We start from the raw sequence: 24815 nt of genomic DNA, 5'->3' as shown, positions 1-24815 counted from the left end.
AGCAGTCAAATACTCTAAACGCATGTTTCTAAATGTGGAGGGGAAAATCAAATGACCTGGAGAAAAATTCACACTGCCACGGGGAGAACATGCAAACTCGGAATATAAAGGCGTCAAGGTTGGAATCGAAACAACGACCTCCTGTATACCAGGCAAGGGGGTTAACATCACGCCACCATCTATTATGTATGTATTTATGTTGAACTTTTCGCACCGTACGTAGCCAAACCTACTAATCGGAGATGTGTGGAAGAACAAGACAAAAATCAGTCCTAAAGAAAATATTTTTTAATAAAACGTATTAATAGCGTCACCATTATCTTTAGGTGGGTTCTTCAACAAATTGTTTCCAGTGAGGCACGCAACAAATCTAGTGTGCGCTGGCGGGCATTGGTATGTCGCATAAACGTGTTTACATCATAGCGTCACATGGAAAAATATTACGACTTCAATGGCCTTGTACAGTAGTAGCGATTGTACCTGTAACCACTGTTCTGTACCTCTTGTCTATAGCTGTCAATCTCTCTTTCATCTCACCCTAATCTGTAACTGTTGATGTCACAGGGCGGTCCATAGCTTTGTGGGTCACTCCAAGAGCATTCGCTGGCCACATGTGGTCTACGAGCCGCCAGTTCAAACAATCTCGTATAAATGGATGCAAAATGTAGGTGTGCATGCTTACATCCACCCGCATGCATCCCAATAGACATACGCTCATTGCGCTGATCGGTCACAATGCTATTTAGGAATTCTGCGGCTTTGTAAATTGTCTTCCGACAGACAGACGGACGTGATATTTCCCTGGCATCGCAATAGGTGGCCGAGTGGGTCCCAAAATTATGTAAACATAATTTTAAATGATGCATAATACACATAACCAAGTAGAAATAGGGCCTTTGGCTAGTTACATAAAACATGTTTTGTGAAAGCCTCCTGAACGTTACATCGAGTTAGATAGGAAACTAAAGAGGATTGTCATTTCAGATATATTACGCAAAAGGAATAATGTTCCTTTTCACGGGAAATGATCACGAATGTTCCCCTCTGCGAGATTTTTTTTGGTGCAAAGACGTCAAAATTTCCGTCACAAACAATGGGGCAAATTGTCAGTGATCTGTGTCAGTTCACTCATTAAGATTATTAATCTAGGCCAGCGTCTGGCTGCTTAAAATGAACAATGCGGTAGTGGTCATCTGTATTGGTTGGCCTGGGCGAATGGTGGAAATTCCCCATTCCCATGGTGATAGTCAGCATGTTGCGACTACAACCCCCTACTATCTTCCTACAAAGTGTTACTCATTTTATCGAAACCCCGACGGGAAGATCACTATTCTTCCCCAACCAATTGGCGACCTTCCGATTGTGAGTGAACAGCACCACCATTTAAAGTAAACTGGACATTTACAATACACACCGGAGCCAATATAACACCACGAACAACTCTGCTCACAAAACTTGGTACATTCTTCTGAGTATTCTGCCCAAGGACAGGTTCTCAGCTCACATTTTCTCCATTATATCCGAATCTTGCACCTTCCTCTTTTGTCATTATCCTTTAGTTATTTATACCGTCGTGGAGTTCCGCCCCTTTTCTTCTTCGTCGCTTTTCACCCTTTTATGTTTACTTCTGGAGCTTCTGCCAGCAAACCTTCACCCCTGCAAATATTCTTAATCTTGGTATTTTGCCAGCCTTCATTTGTTTGAAACAGATTTCTAATATTTTCTAATTTCATATTTATAGAATGCCTTCACTCAAGGTGCTTGACATAGTTTAAAAAACAGTGACAGAAAATAATTATTTAGATAACAGGGGCGTGCATGGATTGAGGAATAAGTGACCAATATGCTTTCTTTCTGTTCAGTCGATTTTTCCATTTGACACCCCACCCATATCTCCAAAAAAATTCTGATGTTTTCCTTTCTCCACATTCGGATCTATCGGAGCCTCTCCTTTAATAATTCCCTGCTCACACATCTTACCAGCAGTATCTTCTTGTCGCTGAATGCTATTTTGTTCATGAAAATTCTAGTTCTAATCTCAAACATCAGCCGAAAAAACCTGAACTGTTTCAAGTGTTCTAGTTGTTATCTGTCCACTGTGATATTTAGCTTTGTTCCTATTCCACGTGGGATTTGCATTAATTTTGTTTATAGACGCTTATTTTTAATGGTGAGACAAGGACAATGTGTGGTTAATGCAGACTTGATGCCTCACAATAGGTGTATATTTGGTGTTTGAACATCATAACACCTGTGTTTTTTACACATGCACACATATGAACTAACACACACACACAGACTAAGACACATACACAGATCGACGCACACACACAAATCGACTCACACACACAAATTGACTCACACACACACACCTCGCCTTACACACAGACATCGACTTACACACAGACATCGACTTACACACAGACATCGACTTACACAAAAAACATCGACTTACACACACATATCGACGTGCGCACACACACATGGACTCACACACATACACACATGGACTCACAAACACACAACAACTCACACATAAAGACAAAGATCCCCCGTATAGCCTTAACAGCACCTATGAAGGCCGGAACGGTACACGAAGGGGGTGGGTGGCCAGCATCACGCCCGACCGCCTTTGTCTCCCAGTGCCAATGTTTACACACCGCACCAGGTACTAATATAAGGCTGAGTGGACCTAGGGGAGGCCCAGGACTGGTTCAGATAATCGTTACTGGAGTTGGCCGTGAGCGGGAATCGAACCTGGGTTGTTGGGTTCATAGCGCAGCACGCTAACCGCTACACTATCGCTCCCCACACACATACATCAACTCACACACACGGACTCACACACATGGACTGACACACACGCACATATCGACGTACAGACACAGCGACTCACACACACATCGACTTACACACACACATATGAACTTACACAAACACACAGACACACATTTCGACATACACCCACACATCGACTGACACACATGGACCCACACACTCAGACACATCGACTAACACACACAAAAACACATCGACTTACACACATACATAGACTCCCACGCACATGGAACTACGCACACACACACATATGGACTTACACACATGGACTTACACACACACACATTGACTTACACACACATCGACTTAAACACACACCGCACACACACACATGGACATAAACAAACACAGCGACTGTCATATACACACACATTAACCACACACACATTGATGCACACACACGACTCGCACAGACACAACGCACACACGTATATGGACTCAAACGCACACATGGACGTACACACGCACACCAACTTTTATATAGACGAAATAAGTTTGTAAATAATAGTTTTCTATGTACGTGACTTTAGCGAAAGAAGCAAGGGAGAGGTGAAATGCACGCGTGTATAATAAGTAATTGGGAGCGACCACGAGGGTTTCCGCCATTTTGGTGCAATCATTTGCCGCGAGCGAGAGCGGCAAATAAATGAAAGTTAACGAATACAAAATGAACCGAACCTACCTGTAACTATGAGCAGATGCCCACCAATCGAGCGTCATTGACAACGTCACTGCTCAACCTCCGTACTAAGGGGGCAAGTGTGAATATGATAGAATGAAGACGTAATAGCAATGAGTATATTTATTGGTTTTCCCCTGCGCACTAAGTGATATTACGTGGCTGATTATGCCTCAAGAGTACAGAAAAAGGCTATTCTTACCCCCCTCAAACCTGTGTTTTGTGAGCAGGACAGTGATATTTAGAAATATACCTATTTTCAAAGAGAAAACGTGTGCATAAGTGTCGTGGCCTCACGTAAAGATGTGGTCGCTAAAGCAAAGGTTGTGGTAGTCGGGGAGAAAAAGCGTGTTACTTAGGGTAAAACACTGCTTAATCCCCGTCATTAAATGACTTACCTATAAAAGGCAATTTGTAATGAGAAAACAATCATGGTAATACATGTGTTGAAGGGAGCTGTAAATCTGTGTGTGTTAGCTTGCGCAGTGTCGACACGAAAGAGAATTCCCCCCTCCCCCCCACCGAACGAGTGTGACTTGGTAGGGTAGAGCAGAGCTACGTAATAAATAAATAAATAACCTGGAACAGCACTAAATCGCTAATTAAACTACTTTAAGGGTGACGGACACGAAATCGGAATAGCGCTGGCTCAGCACGGGGCTTACAGCGTGACATCTGGCTACTTTTATAAAATGTTAACCCCACGGTTTGCGAGCCAAATCCTTCGCAAGTTTCGGCCACACACAGACAGACAAACAATGACATTTATAGGAAAGTATAGAGTCGGCAGATACTACTATAAAGTCAGCAGATACTACTACAGTCAGTAGATACCACTACGGCCAGGAAATACTGCTACAGTCAGTAGATACTACTATACAGTCAGTATATACTACTACGGTCACTAGATACTACTATAGAGTCAGTAGATACTACTATAGAGTCAGTATATACTACTGTAGAGTAAGTAGTTACTACTATAGTCAGTGGATACTGCTATCGTCAGTAGATGCTACTATAGAGTCGGTAGATACTACCGTAGGGTCGGTAGATACTAATATAGTCAGTAGATAATACTACAGTCAGTAGATACCACTATAGTCAGTATGTACTGCTGCAGAGTCGGTAGAAACGACTATCAAGTCAGTAGATACTGCTACAATAAGCAGATACTACGATAGAATCAGTAGATACTACGATAGAGTTAAATCTTGACTTAAAGCTTTCGTGACTGCAGGAATTGATATTCTTTGGGTCTTTCGGTAAAGTCACGTAAATAGGTTCAAAGAAAATAACAAAAAACTACGACGAGTCGATCACAACATAAGCGGTCGTCATCAGGTGCGATCGAAACATCGTAGTTTTTTGTTATTTTCTTTGAACCTATCTACGTGACTTTACCGAAAGACCCAAATAATACTATAGAGTTAGTAGTTACTACTATAGTCAGTAGGTACTACTATAGAGTCAATAGATACTACTACAGATTCAGTAGGTACTACTATAGCCAGTAGGTAATACTACAGTCAGTAGATTCCACTATAGTCAGTATATACTGCTGCAGAGTCAGTAGTAACGACTATAGAGTCAGTAGATACCGCTATAGTCAGCAGATATTGCTATAGAGTCATTAGATACTACAATAGAGTTGGTAGATACTACTATAGAGTTGGTAGATACTACTTTAGGGTCAGTAGGTACTATCTTCTTTGGTTCTTTCGGTAAAGTCACGTAGAATGAGAATAAAATAATAAATTGATCAAATAAAATAACACAATAATATTCTCACGACGTTTCGGCCACAACACAAGCGGCCTTCATCAGGTGAAGGGACGAGACTGTCTTCACCTGATGAAGGCCGCTTGTGTTGTGGCCGAAACGTCGTGAGAATATTATTGTGTTATTTTATTTTATCAATTTATTATTTTATTCTCATTCTACGTGACTTTACCGAAAGAACCAAAGAAGATGAATCATTGCAGTCACGAAAGCTTTAAACCAGTAGGTACTACTTTAGGGTCAGTAGGTACTACTTTAGGGTCAGTAGGTACTACTACGGTCAGTAGTTACTATAGTCAGTAGATACTACTATACAGTCAGTAGCTACTACTGGGCTCAGTAGATACTACTGTACAGTCAGTAGATACAACTACAGAGTCAAGAGATACTACTTACTCTGTTGTGTGTAGGGTGTGTAGGTACAGATACCTACGTGAGGGTCAATATATTTTTTGTGTGGGGGGGGGGGGGGTCGACAATTTTCGGAAACCTTTTAGATCAACTATTTACCCCCCACTTTCTATAACTTTTTGGACTTCTGCAAGCCTCTTATAATTTTGTTGACGGACAAATGAACCTCATGGCGGGACCCTGGGGTCCCATAAGCCCTCGGCTCTCGCATAAACTGCATTGCGACATCATTTTATGTCTGTTGAAGGCGAACGATGCGGCGATCCATTCCTCTCGATGGGCTCTACACGATGCGCTAATCAAAGTTTAAAAGTTTTGTTTATGACTACGGCATTCATCCTCGCTGCGCTTGGACGGCTTGACAACAGAATGATCCGTGCCAGGCGTGTCGCAGCATTTATGTGCGCGGTGGGACGGAGTTGCCAAAAATAAATTAATTACAATTTTGACTTCCGTTTATTTGGGACCCCGTGGGGTCCCGCCATAAGGTTCAAATAGACAAAAGGCACGCCGGGCTTTCACAATAGCTTAGTGTTTGTATATGTACACGTCATATTTTTAAGAGAAGTTTTGAGAAAAGGCTTTTACTCTTTCTGGCAATACTGACAGGTGTTAAGATGTTTAAACACCAAATTGACACCTATAACAAGGCATCCAGTCTGCATTAACCACATATACTTGTGGTAAATATGCAAACAAATATGTTTTTATAAGTATTGTATTTAAACTGACTGGCCTACATCATAGACAGCCTTTAAGTGTTTGAATGCAAACTTGATTCCTGCTAATATGTGTCTATTTGGTGTTTGAACATCTTAACACCCGTTTTTATTGATACTGGCTAAAAGGTCCCATAGATAAGGGCTCTATCTATTTTGGGAAAGTTCAATATCAACAGTCACTGTCTATCCACTTTGCCATACGGGTAATGGGGGTTACTTGACCATACTTTACAACCATATCCTTTCCCGTGCCAAAAAGGTTGTAACAAATCTGTTCACACACACAAACACAACTACTGGATTATAAGACACACCTTCAACATTTTATTTAACATTTAGGAGAAAGAATGCATTTTATAAACTGCAAAAACATTTTTTAAATAAAATTTCTGTTGATGATGAAGGTCGTAAAGTATTGTTGGCCTCTGAATATAATAAAATAATTTTACGCAATCTGGAAAGGTGAGCTAGGGAAGTATTCCAGCAAACGTTCTCAACATTGCCTCGGACACCTCTGTGTTCAACTGCACGAGACGGACAGACGAGATGCGTTATTAAAACGCACGAAAACGACGTCAAATTCACGATGGATACACGGAACGGGGACCAGAAAAGCGATATCCTGGCTTCCTGGAACTGAGTTGCAAGCCAATGATACGAACAAACATGCCTTCCTATTTCTTATACAAGCCTCAGCAAATGTACTGCTGTCAGCGCCTTCATGAGATTGGCAGATAAAGCTGTTTCACGCATTTCATAAGTAAACGGTGTTTTTGAGCTGCCACATCGTGTGTTGAAAGTTAAAACCATCCAAACCTAAAATATTACGTGAACTATGACGTCGTGGTTAATGTACGAATTTTTAAACCAAGTTTGCTTCACTCATTCACTCCTCCAGGGTCCAATGGAACGAGTACAACTAGGCAAGAAGTAAACAATGGTCGTCTCGTAAGCTGGCCCTCGGCAAGGGAATGTGGGAATTCATCCGACCACTGGCTCAAAGCTGCTTGCAGAGATGAATGCAAGCTCACTGCTCTTTTGAGGCGGGAGTCACTGCAAAGACTTTTGAGTTGAAAGTAAAACTATATATTAAATTACAATAATTCTCCATGTGCCTTTGAAAGTAAAGAGGGTAATTTTATTAAAATGTACGTGTTGGGAGGAAACCAGAGTGCCAAGAGAAGACACTTCTGGAGGACTATAAAATTCCACCCACACAGCTCAGGGACCTACTTGCTGTACCCCCTTTAAATAAAATAACTCAATGCCCTCCAGTCAGATGTCTTCCACGTTTTTCGGTTAAATCTTTGCATGATCCACCAACCTCACCTCAAAGTTACTGCGTAAAAAGTGGATACCCCACGCACCTGTCCAATCATAACTCTTTCAGGAATATATAGATTAACTATCTCAATCTTTCTGACGAACAAATGTCAAAAGAAGCCATCTTCACACCAGGTAAAACAAAAACAGCCAAATAATGGCACGATGATATCACCATCAGCCATGATCCATCCGCACAAGTCATTACATAAATTGTTAGGCGCAGTAACTTATTTTCAGCCAATCGATGAATAAATGTGAAGTCAGAGCCCTTAACCAGCACCATGGAGATCTTTGGGTAGGTAACCACCCTTGAATGGAGTGGCGGCGTACTGATTAACACGCTGCAATATGAACCGGACAAACTCGGCTCGACTCTCAGGGATGGTTAACATCAGTGGGGCACGTGAAATCTAAAAATGGCTCTGTGACCCTCTTCACCAACCGGCGCTGGTCCAGCGTGGTGAACTATGGTCAAACAACAACGATGACTAAGAGGAGTGGGGAGGCCTGCATCCAGCAGTGGGTTGACCGAAAGCTAAAAAGTAACCACCCTTTATTAAACCAGGTTTACAACTGTGGCAATTTTCACGATCGGTGACGATTGCACGTAAGAAAAGCTGAAACGTATTTTCGATGTCCTTTCTAAGTTAATTTGCTGATGATGGGTTCTGAGAGCTTGCTCAGCAAATGGGCATGAGATGAACCACGCAGCATCACAGCTAAAAGGATGACGTCCAGACTTTGGTAAGATTGGACCTTGAGAAGGGCACTGGGAAAGACACGTGACTCTAGCTCATTCCCAACAAGCATGCGTGGCTCCGTTGTGAGTTGCAAAACGAAACAAACATTGCTGTGTGACAAAATGTCTATAGCACTATTAAGATGCATTGTCATTAGTTTAAAAGGCAGGACAAAATAAAGATCCACTGCTGGATGACGGCATCCCTACCACATGCAGGTGGTGAGATTTTTGACCATACTTCACCTATGCAGGACAGTGCAAGCTAGTGAAGGCAAAGAGCACAGATATCGGTGTATAATTCAGTACAGCAAACAGTTTTGCAGCACTGCACTCTGCTGCCCACCATGTAGCTCCGCAGAAACCTAAACACCCATTATGCATGCTGGTCGCCCATCCAATCACTATCCAGGATTAATCCTTCTTAGCTTTCGATATCTGACGAGACTAGACGCATTCTGGGTGATTTGGTCATCGGCTGCCAGTAATGTACTGTAATTTAAAACAAAACACATTGAGAAAGGAGCAACACAATATCTATTACACACGTGCATTCTTAACAAATGTCATGTCATTCTACTAAACGTAGATACGCGGCATAATAAATTGCTGGGCAACATTTAGTTGCAAAATAAAACTGGACAGCTTGACTGGAAACGTTGGCGGCATCCACCAATTTCTGTCTCCTGACAGCACAAACAAAGCCATTCTTGATCAGTCAAGGTTACAGCAGGCAGCTTCAAAACTGACTGTCTCACACACTATTTCCTCAGCAGGTGTTCACTATTGTAACAAAAAAATGCAGTCTGACTTCCTGCTCATTGCACGGGGTACAGCAAACTCTGCACGCTACGCCTGTAAGCTCGTGTTTAATCAGTGTACACGTTCATCACAATCCTTACGCCAAAATATTTTCCAACAGCTGCTCTGTATGGCCTGTATGACGATAAATGACCCAGTTATATTTTGAACTCTCCTCCACAATGCACTTTCACTGAGCAAAGACAAAGATCCCCCTTATAGCCGTAATAGCTGTTAGGGAGCACCTGAATGGATAGTCTGCCACTACCATGCAGTTCATCATCATCATCATTTCTTGACTAAAGTTAAACTATTCAACTATTTCTTATTTTACCAGGTAAGGCCCATTGAGCTATACAGCTCTTTTACAGAAGCAACCTGGCCACAAATGATAGCTCAAGAGAGTGGCTTATCATGTGGAAATCTATAGCAGACAAATACTCTAAGCACACGAAGGAAAAACCAGAGGACCAGGAGAAAATCCACGCGACCATGGGGAAAACATGAAAACTCCAAATATACAGGCATCAGGGTCGGGATCGAACCCACGACCTTGCCACCGTGGTGCCCCAGGTTATTGGTGGGCGGCCCGGAAATTCCCACATCAGAGCGCTTTGAACTGGACTTCGAGTCTGCTCAGCTATTTAAGAAAATCTGGGATATTGAATACAAATTAATCTGCCCCACCAACATCATCGCAATGAGTAATTTTATCCGAATCATACTTTGATTAAGAAATGTATTTTTTATTTTCTCTGTCTTGTTTGTACCAATAGCCTAAAGGTATCATTCACATGCCATTTACATACATTCTGAATACCATAATCCATCTTTACATTGCACATGTGTAGTGACATAGAATGGATCACTACGGCGCGTAGCGCTGGGGACAATAGAATAAGGAAATATGGGTTGTAGCATAAAGCACAGCATGCAATACCACGCACTGGGTCGCTAGGGTGCATGATGCTGGCTGCTGGCAGACGGGCATGAGTCCTACAGACAGAGCATGGAATAGCAGCTATCCCGCCAGCACAGCAGGTAATGCCACGTCGCATGGGTGGCAATGCGAGGTTTAAAACAATTCGGTTTGATAAGGTTTAAATAGAAAACCTCTATCCCGAAAGGCCAGTTAGGGCGAGGTTTTGAGGTTTATTATAAAAAGATGCCATTTTGTTTTTTGCAGGAAGTCTGACTGAAGTAACGGATTGTGGAAGGTCGGAACCCGGAAATCAGAAATCTTGGCATTACCTGAGTTACTAGCGTCATCAAACGAACCCAATTTCCACCGCGAGCAGGATCATGGATCAGGACCTGTATGAGGATTTACTCGATTCCGAAGAATGTGATAGTGATGTCTTAATTGTGATGAGAAGAATGGAGCGGCCGACTCGGAGAAGGATGGAGTGGCCAACGAGGCGTAGCCGAACGCAGGGAAGCCCAGAGGACGCTCGATGGGCCAGTTTCGGCACTACTCGACCGATGATCCAGAACCGCACAAGTTTAAGAGTGCCGTCTGCAAACATTGCCACACCAGATTCAACCATCACAAGAAGAGTGAGCAGGCGATGAGTCACCTGAATGCATGCGCCGCTTTTTGGAGGGCAATGAATGGCACCAAGATAGATGATCATCCCGAGTGGTAGGCATCGAACAAGAAGTGGGCGAAGCCATCGAAGGCAAGCGGTGGCTCAACTCCATCTACATCGAATGCTTCGTCGATGAAGCAAGAATCGATCAAAGATCATCACATAATACCCAAGCTCGATAAGCGAACGAAGGAGAAGTTCGAGCAGGCCATAGCAATGCATTACTTTGTCTAGGGCACGTCGTTCCAGCGGGTCGAGGAAGGGAACCTGGTGATTGCTGTGAAGGCCCTTCGCCCAGATGCAGTGCTGCCAAACAGGAAGAGGCTGGCCGGACCATTGCCCGACAGGGCATACATCGACATGAAGAAGAAGATTGACACCGTCCTGGACAAAAAAAACGTTTTCCTGACATCTGATGCGTGGTCATACATCAGGAATACGTGGGAACAGCTCTCGAAGGCTCACCCATCCTATTTCCAAGGCTGTACGTCGCATGGTCTGCATTTGCTTGTCAAGGACATAATCTCTGCCACGAAGACGAGCAAAGCCGGCCAATTAGAACACACATACCCGATCGACTATCCGTTCGAGTACCTGCTTGAGTTCATCGTGGGGTGCAAGGACACAGTCAAATTGTTTCACAACAGTCACGTTCTCAAGGCACAGCTGCAGGCTGAACAGAAGATCGCTGGCATTCGAGCGTTGATCCGGCCGGCTTTTACACATTGGGGAACGATCAAAGATACTGTTGTCGTCGGAGAGGATTCTGCATTCCCTTGTCACGGCTCGCGACTTCATCAAGGGGACGGCAGCTCAGAAATCCAAGCGCATACGAATCAAGACCATCATTACGGGCGACGATTTTGTTTCTCTGTTGCAGAAGTCCCTTGCCATTCTCATGCCCATCGAGGCATTGATTGTCAAATATCAATCCGATTCTGTACCAGTCTCTGAAGTCTTGCCGCATTTTTCACGCCCTCCCTCCTGAGTTTGCTAAGCTGCACGAAGACGGTCATGCGAGCATTGAAGAGATCAACTACCTGATCAAGTTGGCAGCAAGTGGCTTTCAGTTCATGTACAGAAAGGCCCATGGACTGGCATATCTGTTATATCCTTGCTTCATTGGAGAGGGCTTGTGCCCGGCTAATCGAAAAGAGCTGGAGAACATCTTACTGGAGACACGGATCGATGATGAGACGGCGGTTGATTACGAGAGGCGCTCTTTATGCAGCTCACCGAGTACATCATTTCGGCGCAGCAACAGAAGGATGCCGGCGGGTTTAGATTCATTATGCTGCTCAAGGGACGTAAGACAACTTTTCAGAATTGGCAGTTTGACGGCGTGGCCTGGCCCGATCTTCAGAAGATCGGCATCAAGCTGTTCAAGATGGCGACATCCTCTGCAGCTTCGGAGCGCAACTTCTCAACTATGGGCTTCATACACAGCAAGCTCAGGAACAGCTTGGCGCCCAGTTCGGTGGAGAAGTTGGTCTACCTCAAGAACAACTATGCGGCGTTCGCCGAATGCAGTTATATGTTCGATGGCGATGACATGGACTCGTCAGAGGAGGAACAGTACTGATCTGGGAGTATTGCAAATAAAACCATGAGGTTTATTAGCTTCAAATCAATATTTATTAGGTTCATTAGGGTTTATTAAGGTTTGAACCTTAAACCTCAAATTCGTATCTGAAAAAATGTTTCCGCCCGTGCCATGTAGTGGGTCACTAAGGGGCGTGGTACTGGCTGTTGGTGGAGAGGGGCATGTGGGGACACGTCACCCCAGCCGGCTGGCAAAGCACGTGATGAGCCGGGGTGAAGGATATAGGACAAATGTGACTGAGGGGACACGGGAAACATTGCCCAGGACCTTCTGCAGGGTTAAGGGCGGAGCCAGGCAGGTGTCACGTGGAGGTCGGCCCAGGACCTCCTGGAAGGTTCTAAAAGTGGGTGTGGCCGAGGGCAGAGCCAGGCCACGCTGAGGGGCATAAAAGGGAAGCCCCGAGGCTGAATCAGAGCTGTCTACAGGTGGAATGGAACCCGAGGTGCTACGTCTACGACTCCGGCGTCATGGGTCAGACAGCATGTTGGCTGCTCTGACCCGTAATTAGTTATCCCGTGTGTAAGATAGATAGTGTAGAATAAACGTTATTGCCTCCTAAAATAGTGTCTCAGAAGTGACTCACTACACATGTAATGACTATAAGAACATATTTTACGAAATAAATAATTCCTCATCCCTAGCCATGATCAATCCACTGCTGGAGGAAAGTCTCCACAAACCAACTCTCATGGTCTTGCGATGCTACAATCCATCTAGCATCAACACACGAGCTGATATCACTACTCCATCTCTGCAATGAATATCGTCTCAGTCGTGTTTTCCTCTTTTAGCTGCCACTCTGTCATGAGTCTTGACCACCTGCTAACATGTCTTAGTTTCACAAATATATTGAAGTAAATAACTGCAATACAAGAAACAGGCCTCTCACATGTAACGGGGTCGACGGTCTGCAACTGGTTACTGATAAACAGACACGCACAAAAAAAGCAACAAATAAACTTCACTTTCACTTAATTTGACCTACTCTTGCTCTGGAAGCTAAAGATTAGTATATACAGTATACCAGCTGGCTGATGAAGATAACGTGTGGTTAACAACTTTTCAGAGAAAATGAAACAATGACATCTATTCTTGGTTAAGAGAGGGCTTTTTAAATGACCCAGGAAGTAGTTCTGTGGGATCATCTTCCTGGGTCACTCTGACACTGACGACCTTCTGACGTTTAAAACTGAAGTATGTTTAGTCTATTCCATTCCATTTACTTTGATGGTACAAGCGGGATAAAATAAAAACTGAGAAATCTAAAAAAAGATGTAGGGGATAAAGCTATTGATCACATTCTCCAGGTTATTTTAATGCAGAATCAAGTCACCCGCATGTGGGTCTGCTTTAGAATTAATAATTCAAAGGCATCCAAAAACAGCCCCCCTTGACAACCGCTTAAAATTACATGACCATCGCCGAAATTGACGAGCAATTTGCATCAAACCACTTAATGGAATGAACCGGCAGCTGCCCTTACCACTGCTGCTGCGCCTGGCTCGAGGGTTTAATCTGGATGACATTTTGTTTATTCATCAGAGGACTCTCTCTGCTTTAGCAAAATCCAGTCCTTTGGCTGGATAACCTCATGGCTAATGCTCACCTTCTGTTAACATCAGCAACAGCAGCAGACATAGGCACATGATGATAAAAGGCCTCTTGGCTGATACTACAAACAGCCAAGCAGACCAGTGAAACCATGTGGGATCTGGAGCCCTTGGTACCCACGTAGGAGAATTAATGTAAAGCACCGTGAAGGTTCACAGTTCCCACCCTCTGTCTGATAAACACCACGGGGCGTTTATTGTCAGTGCGTCAAAAAGTGGCCCTCAAAACACGTCGTTACGTCTCTCGCCAGAGTAGGCAATTGTGCGTCGGCGTAATAACCCAATTTTTAAAATTACTCGCAATTATCAAATTATGGTAAGAGTTCGTATAGCGATAGAGTGCAGATGCTTTGCTTGCATGCTTGCCAGGCTGATGAAATGCCTGCACTGAACTGGGAATGAATCCTGGAGCCATCAGCTCTGACAAAGCAATGTAAGTGGCTAACGAAGGAATGAATAAGTTAATAAGTACGTCGACGACACAAAGCGCAGAGACTGCGTGTGAGTCACTCGGTTTCCTTGCCCAGTAACAGAGCCTCAAGCAGCCATTGGTCTTCGTGCTAGAAATGGACAATCAGAATTCTGATGACACGAGTCAACACTGCAGATTCATGCCCTTCACCGACAATCGCTCATTCAAACGATGGCTTGACAAGAGTGGCTTTTAACAGGCAACGTTCTGAGAATCTCGTGTTCTATCGTCAACATGAACCACCCGCCCACTAACCAGCCATCCTAACGCAACTCCTCAGTCACAAGCGCAACAACAAAAATGCCTTCAAGTTGTCCTAAGTCCATTGTAGAAACTGAGCGACTTATCCGGAAAAAAAATGACATTAGTTGAAGCAATGAACGACAGTTTTGTGCAATGGAGAACATCGATAAGGACTACGTTTTGATTGCAAGTGTCATTATCACACATACACCCCCTGCTAAACTCTTCTGAAAACTTCCACATTGTAAAGTTTTATTGGTGAGCTTGAGCAAGGCTAAATCCAGAAACGCATGTCAGTTTTAGAGTCATAACTGCCAATCAGTGTTTTCATAAGCTGTTCAAACAGATGCAATCAACGTCATTCTGAGAGGCAATTGTTATGTTATGTAAATATTAAAATCGGATAAGATTGTTACATTTTCAACAGACAAGTATACTTCTAGACAAGTATCTACTTATATGCAGTAATTGAACTACAGTAATGACAGGCAGAATACAGTACGTGGGAGCAGATAAATTGACTCGTGCCATAAAGCATGTATAATTAAACACGTCTTGTTATATCCGTTTCTCGATCCGCTGCTGGATGAAGGCCCCCAATACCATATCAGCCATAAGGGTTGTTTGACCATACTTCAGCACGCTGACCAATGCAGGTACCGAATCAGTTTAAACGTAATTCGTCACTGATGTTGGAGAACCAGGTAGTTGATAAAAAAAAATACCTGCGTCAACATGAATGTGGCAGAACAAGTTCCACATTCGAAAATGTACCTGGCATAGTAAATTCCAGTGTCCAGGTACACGGAAGCTGCATACGACTACAGTTATACCGACTAGTTTGTCCATAAGATACACTCAGTTACACGTTTACTCCTGCACAGTATAAATACACATACTATATAAAAAAAAATACCTCTCGTGTTCAAAGAGAAAACAAGAAACACAACAGCTCTTGTTAAATGGACGTCTCATTATGTACACACAAAACTAAACCATCAACGATTTTTTTTATTTTACCAGGCAAAGCCCACCGAGCTATATAAGCTTTTATTCAAAAGCGACCTGGCCACAAATTATAGCCCAATGAAGTGGCTTATCATGTGTAAATGGAGAGCAACCACATACCCTAAACGCGTTTCTGAACGTGGAGGGAATAACCGGAGAAAAATCCACGTGACCACGGGGAGAGACACGCAAACTCCAAATGATACCGCAGGATTCAGGGTTGGGATAGAGCTCACAACCTCCTGCATACCAGGCGAGGTAGTTAACATCTCACCACCGTGGCACCCTTACGAGATGAGATGGCAGTGGTCCAATGGGTTCGGTACACAGACAGATTTGGTCCACTCACTGGATTGAATCTGTTGATTGAATCTATCTGTACGGAGCTTTGAGTTGTTGCGGCCTCTTGTGCGTGGTGGGGATTTCTCCAGGTACAAAGGTTTTCTCTTGCACGGTGCATGACAATACACGTTGATTGGAATTGGCTAAATATCCCAATGTAACAGAATCCTCCTCAAAAAGGCCTTGAGAATCTGCTTGGCTTCCCAAGGTAAGGCAAATCATGTAATTATTATGTACCTAATAGCTTATAATACCTTTTTGTAATATCATTTTCCCTGTAATCTTTTATAAACCTGGCACAAAACGGCTAAACGTGTAATACCAATAATAGTATAACAAGTAATAATGCTTCTTAAATTCTTAAACAGAATACTATACGTACTAATCCGTATATTGTGAAAATGTCACTTAGTTATCTCAATCTTGACACACATCAATCTTGACATAAACACACAACACATTACACACACTTAAAACCTACAGTACTCATTAACTTGCTAAATACCGCACAAACACACGTATAGCAGACATACGTGAAATCTAAATCACATAAACCAACATGCTAAACATGCGCATACGACTTTTTAAACAAAGTTCCTATACGGGTCAGAAGCCTTATCCAAAATAAAATTTTTTGTCGATAATGCGCAGCAAAACAAAGACATTCCGTGCGTACAACCTCACAGACACATGTTTATGATGTTTATGATGTTGTAAAGCGGACAGGTGTGTGTCTGTTGTTGTTGTTGTGACCTGCAAGTTGATGGTGTTGTGATCGTAGTGGATGAGTGGATGAGTGACCTGCAAGTTGATGGTGTTGTGATCGTAGTGGGTGAGTGGATGAGTGTTGTGATCTGCGTTTGAACACACGGTGGATGTAACTGAAGAGTCCCAAGTGCCTGCTCGCCCTAATTCATCAACGCGAGTGATATATATAGATCACCGTGTAGATACACACACACACGTATACTGTGGAGTGCGAGGTAGGCCGCAAAAATCACCGTCGCTCGGATGAATGCCCCTACCTGGTAAGGCGGCGGGGGCCCCGCGTAGTCGCGGAGCTGCTCCCGGTCCCCGCCGCCCGTGCTAGCGGCGTCCGAGTCGTGCAGCAGCGAGACATCGTCGAGCGAGCTGGATTTCAGGCAGTTTCCCATCCATTAAGGCTTCCCGACGGAGCTGAGAGGACTTGAGGACTTGAGGAGGAGGAATGTGGCAGGTTCACGAGCGAGGAGGAGACGGAGTGGTGGTGGTGGTGGAAGGAGCGAGCAGGAGGAGGCGTCACTCCATGGCGGATCGCCGGCGACACTGAGCGGGCGGAACCGGTTCCAGCCAAGCAGCAGCAACAACAACAACAGACGGGGAACCGGATGTATTAATAATTATTGTTATTATTAAGTATATTTATAGAATTATAATTATATCATACTTTTATTATAGTATGTAAATAAATAATAATACACATGTTGCATGGTATTATTTTATAAGTATTATATGATAACATAACAATTATATATTTTATATATGATTAAATAATTGTGTATTATATATAATTGCTATATAATAAAACTATTCTAAAGTATATTTAATTTTAGAAATATAATACTGATATTACTAAATATTATGATATGCAATTAAATACTAATTACATATTGCATTGTAGGAATATATTATAAAACAATTATAATAAAACAATGTATAATATAATTCTTATTTGGTTCTTTCGGTAAAGTCACGTAGAATGAGAATAAAATAATAAATTTATAAAATAAAATAACACAATATTTTATCAATTTATTATTTTATTCTCATTCTACGTGACTTTACCGAAAGAACCAAATAAGATGAATCATTGCAGTCACGAAAGCTTTAAATCGAAATATAATATAATTATATAATCATTCAACATACAGTATATAATCAACAATCTAATTATTTATTTTATCTCCATATATATAAAATAAGCAAAGTTGTGAATACGTGTGTCTGTTCAAAATGTTTAGCGTACTTCCCGACATGCAGCAAACTTGAAATTTGCCATGTGGGTACTTTCCAGACTGTACACCGTGCAACAATTATAAAAGTACATCTTAGTGTTGGAGGGGAAGCGTAACGCAGTGTAGTGTAGTGGTTAGCGCGCTGCGCTACCACCCCGCTGACCCGAGTTCGATTCCCGCTCACGGCCACCACCGGTGACGATTACTTTTTTTACCGGTCCTGGGCCTCCCCTAGGTCGACTCAGCATCAAACGAGCCACTGCTCTGCTGTGGTGAACATCGCCACTGGGGAGACAAAGGCAGAGGGGCGTGGTGAATCCAAGTCCCGGGCATAAGCCGGGTAGTACAGCTAGTGTTTTATAATTAAAACCTGTAATCGTTACTAATAAAGGTTTTTGGGTTACATCGTCACATAAACAAATGAGTGAACTACAGCAAACACAGGGTTGTGTTTGACAGTACACCGCACGAAGTCAACACGTTTCATTTACAGACAGCCGCGACCCCAGTGCGCATTGCTTCTCGGAAACGCTGGGGGCGAGTCTCTAAGGGGCCGTCCATAAATGACGTCACGAGATTTTTGACCCCCCCACTCCCCGCCCCCATCGTCACACGGCGTCACAGAAAGTCAGAACCCCCCCCCCCCTCAAATATGACGTCACAATGCTCTGCCTCCCCCCCAAAAAATATATAAAACATGGTTCAAATCGCTTTAAACTATTGTTCATTGTAGCGCGTATTTAATGCGCCGCTGCACTCTGATGTTGTAGGAGAAAACATTGATTAAATTTTGTATTAAATTAAGTAGAACGTGTTGTCTATATTTATTTAAAGTTGTGCATTTTGATGTGACGTCACACATCGTCACAAATATCTGACCCCCCCCCTAGGTGCATGACGTCATTTATGGACGGCCCCTAAAGGGCCGCCAACAATTTGCCCAAGTTCTGTGGTCCTTGATATACGGTGTCGTTAAAAGGTGTTTCACCGACTCCGTCGATGGTGTGGGATGAGGAAGGCGGAGGACACGCGTGGCACGTGCGATGGGGGTCAAGTTGGCCCAGATGTCTTGTGACCCCCGATTAATTGATCCCTAACACGTTTCCCCCCCCCCTTACACCCTCCTTTGGATGTGCATGTCTGTTGTAAATAAACCTTACGTTAAAAAAATATATGTCTTAGAGAATTAAATGGGGGGAGGGTCACAAGATATCTGGACCACGCTGTACGTACCGCTGTCATACCCTGTGGTAAGCTGGGGGGGTATATGGCGACCTCGGCGCCCGCGGCCAAGTGACGGAGCTTCCACGAATCTCCGCGTGATCCACCAACCCCCAGCGGAGCCCGGATCCGAGATTTTAAAAAAACAACAACACGGGAAGCGGATCGCCGATATCCGCGGGGTGCGTGTGGCCGTGCCGAGTCGTCCTCCTCAATCCTCACCGGAATGCTTCGCCCAGACGCGTTCAGCGTCACGGGCACAAGGCCAAACATCGGTGGCAAGGTGTGGTGGTTGCTATGCACGTGGCATTGTCACCCAGCACTGCAGGCGAGACTCGCTGTCTGTGCGTCGAGATGTCATAACCCTGGCTGGCCAGGAGGTGGTACAGCACATTGCCAACGCCCGTCTCTTCCATCCATCTGTATGGGACAGACGAGTAGCGGTCCCCAACCTTTTTGGCAGACAATTTTTTTTATTTTTCACGGACGGGGATCTCCAGCGACGTTTGTGTTTTTTTTTATTTTGGCGAGGGTTAGCTTTATTTTTCAGTTTATTTTGGTATAGCCCTGTGAGCCATTCGGCTCTTGAATCGGGTGCAACCACAACAAAAACAAATAAAACGAAGCTTGTGGGCTTAACAAAACTGTGACTGAGACAAGTGCGCAGTGCGGGAAAGAGACGCGGACTCACCGCTCTCACCTCCTGCTGCTGTGCGGCCCGGGGGTTGGGGACCCCTGGGATAGAGTGTTGCCCCCTTGCATGCACGCACGCGCGCGCGGTTTTTACTACGCGTGTTCCAGTTTCCTCCCAAATGTAAACACTCGTGACATGGCTGCAAACACCTTAATATATAGGGGGCCGTAGAGCTCTGACAATTGTTGGTGCTCACCACATAACGATGCAATCAACGCCCGATCCACAAATATGATGGAGACATCACAGCGATACTAAGCTGCTACTGACGCGATTGCCTTGCTTGATCACCTGAATGTGATATCGTAGTTGTTGCTCTGCATCTACATCAGGCATACGAAAGAAGACCGCATGGCTGCAGCCTTCCTGTTTGTTTGTAGTTGCTCGTGCACCTTGAGTCATTCACTCTGTTCGCGAGTGAGCGAATACTGTGCGGCACATTACCAGCTGAAATGGTGCTTTTATCCGTAGGCTATCGTGACCAAATGCTGATTCATGATTGATTTTGTGTCAGATCAATCTGCATAATGGGTTCAGTTCAAATATGGATTTGATCTACTCACTGCATTGAGTTTGCGGATCGAATATGTGCAGAGCTTTGAGTTATGGCCTTGTAAGCATGGTGGGGTGTTTGCCAGGTCATACGATTTTCTTCCACATTCATCATTTTTGTAACATCTTAGTTGAAACAGTCGGGTGGCTCAGAAGTCAGGGTACTGAGCCAACACGACGGACATCCTGATTTAAAATCTGGGTTTCAGATTCGCGTGATACTAAAGAACGTCATATTAACATTGGCTTTAAACTTAATTTGAGAATTTTAAATGTTTGCAATTCAAGAAACAACCTCACAACAGAGAATGTGGTGGAGAGTTGAACACATAAAAAGCACCAGTTTTGAAGAACCTTTAATATCTCTTATCGTCATATTTCATATATAGCCATATTTTCCTGAATATCAACTTCAAAAGCACATTTCGAATTAAATAATAGGACACTAACATTTGAAATATATATATTCTAACTTAAATTAGACAATATTGACCCTGACCTAAATATTACATGTGGTCTCCAACAAATGATGGAATACAAGCCTCTATGGAGGGTTTGTAATCCAGACGACTGCTCACAATTGCCATTTTGCAGCCTCAAAATCACCCAGAGCAGTGAAATGACCCAGCGCTCTTTTCCCTCTGAAGTAACAGCTGTTCGCTCGTGGCCATGCTGAATGCTGCTCACAAGGAAACTCGGACTGCTTGCTACATCAATTGTACAAGTGAGTATTTTTTCTGCCGATTCAGCAATGTATTTCAAGAAAACGGTCAGAAGCATATACCAAGTACAGTAACAATTAAAGTAGGAGGGAAAGTAAGTTCATTCCATTGATCTTTGAACCGTCTTCCACATTTTTCCCAATAGCATTTGTTCAATAAACAAGACAAACGTACGCTGCTCCCAGTGCATTGACATTCACACCCAAAGTGGTTGCTCTGCACCCACCAGATCATGGGAGGGCATTGCCTATTGATTTTATGAGAATGCATGTTGCTGACGAGACGGGATAAAACCAGACTCATTCCAAGGCTCCTGCCCATAACGTCAGGGCTTCCAACCAATGAAATTGATTTATGAGACACCTTTCTGCAAAAAATTGGTTAAGTTACACGGGGGGAAAAAAAAAACCCCACTAAGTTGTTGAAATACATGCTTGGGTTTGTTTGATCCTGAAAACCCACAGCACAATGTATTGAATGAAGAGCAACAGAAGAGTTATACCGGTGACTTGGTCCAGCGGTGCGTTCGCCATTTGTTATAGAGGTTTGCGGTTTCGATTCCTGCAGGCTGCCCTGGTTAATATTGCAGGAGTGGGTGGTATAGATCGCGTGACATGAATTGAAGAAAAGTAGGCCATTGTGTGCTGGTGTTATAGTCCAATATCATCCAAAGTTGGATATTACTTTATTGGGAAACACATGCAACCTGCGGGTGTTGAAATCGATTTTTTAAAAAGGAATTCGGAAAAAATGTCTCTTCTTCATATATTGGTTGCCGATCCCTGATCATGGGAGTCCAGTTTACCATGGGCAGGGGTTGGCAACCTGTGGCTCCAGAGCCATATGCGGCTTTTTAAGGACTGCTTCGTGGCGCTATTTATTAAGGATCACGGTCTCGTTTTTACACACAACCTCTTGAAATATTGTGCTTTTTTTACCGATTAAAAAAAATGGCGCTTCTTATTTTTGTTGCTGACCACTATACATAAGAATACCATAATCTTTTACTGTTGTGTGAATTTTACCTGCAAAGGACAGCCAAACGTGGAGGGAGTTGATTTTTTCCTGTGATATCCATGCAAAAAATATTAAACAGAGGTGTAAAGTTTTTCCAATGATCTTTTGACTCAGCATAAACACATTTTTCTTGTTTTGTCAGTCTTGTTAGCTTGTTGTGCAGGCTTGTTTTTCTCAATAACCAAGCAATGCTCAGTGACGAAATATTCTGGTAACAGTTAATGAGCATCTGGATTTACTGCAAGGTCACATTACTCAATTGGCAGCCCGAAATGTCCAGTGATGATGACTCACGACCGTTTGCAACAATGAGTGGCAAGTGCCGTGTGCAGCTGGGTCCATCGCATGAAGCGCTTACATAGAGGGGGAGCAGTGACACAGTGGTAAGAGCAATGCGCTATTAAACTGGCAGAATCCTGAGTTTTAATCCTGGCCATGGCTAACTTCAGTGGGCGGAATGACATCTGAATCAGTCTCCGACGCCCTTCCACTCTCTTTGCCAATCCACACTGACTAGTGTGGTTAAAGTATAGTAAACCAACCTCACATGACCGAAACGGTATGAGGCCTTCGTTTAATGGTGGATTGACAAATTGATGTAAATATCAATTATGTTCAACACACTGTGCTTTAATCCTCATAATCTGAGTTAAACCTCTACTCCCACACACCAGTGGAAATTGGCATTGCATGGATGCCTGTCATGGTGGTGGTGAGGTAAAAGTCACCTCTATGGAGACAAAGATGATGCACTCCCAGAAAGCCTTGCAAGTGGTGGGCTTTGTAAGAAATCTTTTTATATATACGTAGAGACAGATATGTGGAGACATGTTTTGCCTGTTATTTATATTTTCCAGAACGTATGTATGTTGAACTTCTTTCGCTCAGTACGTAGCCAAATGTGTTAATGGAAGGTGCGGAATTTAAACGTAGGTCGCCTAGTTCGTAATTCTTCACTTGCTTATCATTGAGTTACGTATGATATAATTTTGCATCTCACTGGAACCTCATACATAAGTTGAGGTGTCCTTGATTGTAAGTTGTGCATTTCATCAGCATTCATTCAAGTGTAGTGTGCTAATTAACAGACACTAGTAGGAGATACTCTCTCTTATTCCGGCCTTCACAGCCTTAGGGGATGACTTGGCTGTCCGGGGTCGGGACAGCCAACATACTGCCAGACCCACAGCTTGAAGAGGGCGAAGATCACGACGACGAAGAGTTCCATTACAGATCGCAGCAGCCCCGATTGTGAGTTGGAGCTCGCCTTTAACCTCCCCAGCGTGGCCAGGCTCCGCCCCCCCCCCCGCACCCTTCTGGATCCCCCAGAGGGCTCCCTGCCTTGCCCACCGGTCCAACTGGTAGAACGGGCTGCTATCCCTAATTCCATTGTCTACCAATCTCCCAGCGGAACGCGCTACAGTGACTCATTTCATAGTCACTACACAAGCAAGCCTGACCAATGATGAGACACTGTTGAGTCCGGTCAATAGTTTCCTTGTTTTGAAACAATGCTGCTGAAAATATGCCCTTCAAGAAAGCCGTGCGGCTGATGGGTTGTGTGATATAGTTGCTTACATAGAGAGATGGTTTTGTGAAGGAGAGGTATTGTCTGCATATTTTATTTATATTTTCCACAAAGATGCTCGTGATTATTTTCAGTTATCCACCCTTTCGGTCGACACAGCGTTGATTGGTTGATCCCTGCTATGGTGGTGGTGAGGTTGTGGGGAGCGGTGGTGCAGCGTTAAGCACACTGCACTACGAACCCGACTACCCGAGTTCAATTCCCGCTCACAGCCAACACCAGTGACCGGTCTTGGGCCTCCCCTATGTCTACTCAGCCTCAATTGAGTAACTAGTGCGATGTGTAAAATAATTTGCTGCTCGGGAGAAAAAGGCGGCCAAGCGTGGTGCTGGCCACCCACCCCCTCGTGTTCCGTTCCAGCCTTCATAGGTGCCCGCTAACAGCACTTGGCCTAGTAGTCTGAGGCTATACGGAAGATCTTTGTATTTTGGTGGCGAGGTTTTATGGAGACAAATGCAAGAACATGGGTGATGCTGGCCACACAACCACCCTATAATTTGCTGCTTTATTAGCTACTTGCTAAGTGTTTTCATTTGAATGAAAAAAAAATAGCATTTGCAAAATGTGCTCCTGCTTTCATTGTTTTCCATTGTAAGAGTGTACTAGACAATGTGCTGGGTTGCGTGTGTTTTTTTTAATACGAGAAGTTAAATGGGAAATGTGTCGCCTTGGGGAGGCTTTCATCCAGCAGCAGTGTTTTGGTTGCACTAAGCTGCACCTGACTTCAAGGCTGCAAAACAACGAAACTTTCGGTCAGGAATAAAGGCAATTACACGTCACACGTGTTTGGCAGCATGCGGTGAGGATGTGCGCGGTGGGGATGCAGGAGTTTAAAAAAAAGGAGCTTTGGAATGCGCAACTTTAT

The 24815-nt window shown here is 43.7% G+C and overlaps 1 protein-coding gene across 1 annotated transcript in view; it reads right to left on the bottom strand.

The window, feature by feature from the left end:
- RNF11 (ring finger protein 11) overlaps positions 1 to 17467 on the bottom strand; it is a 47567-nt gene extending 30100 nt beyond the window's left edge. The window contains exon 1 of the mRNA XM_032966268.2: positions 17188 to 17467. Within this exon, the coding sequence (XP_032822159.1) occupies positions 17188 to 17316 (129 nt within the window). The 5' untranslated portion in view covers positions 17317 to 17467. The remainder of the gene's footprint in view (positions 1 to 17187) is intronic.
- Positions 17468 to 24815: the final 7348 nt, after the last annotated feature.

Source organism: Petromyzon marinus, chromosome 35, assembly GCF_048934315.1.
Source record: "Petromyzon marinus isolate PM22_M1 ecotype Great Lakes invasive population chromosome 35, UKy_Petmar_22M1.pri1.0, whole genome shotgun sequence".
NCBI lineage: Eukaryota > Metazoa > Chordata > Hyperoartia > Petromyzontiformes > Petromyzontidae > Petromyzon > Petromyzon marinus.
Note: the sequence above shows the minus strand (reverse complement) of the source record. Positions and strands in the feature narration are given on the sequence as shown.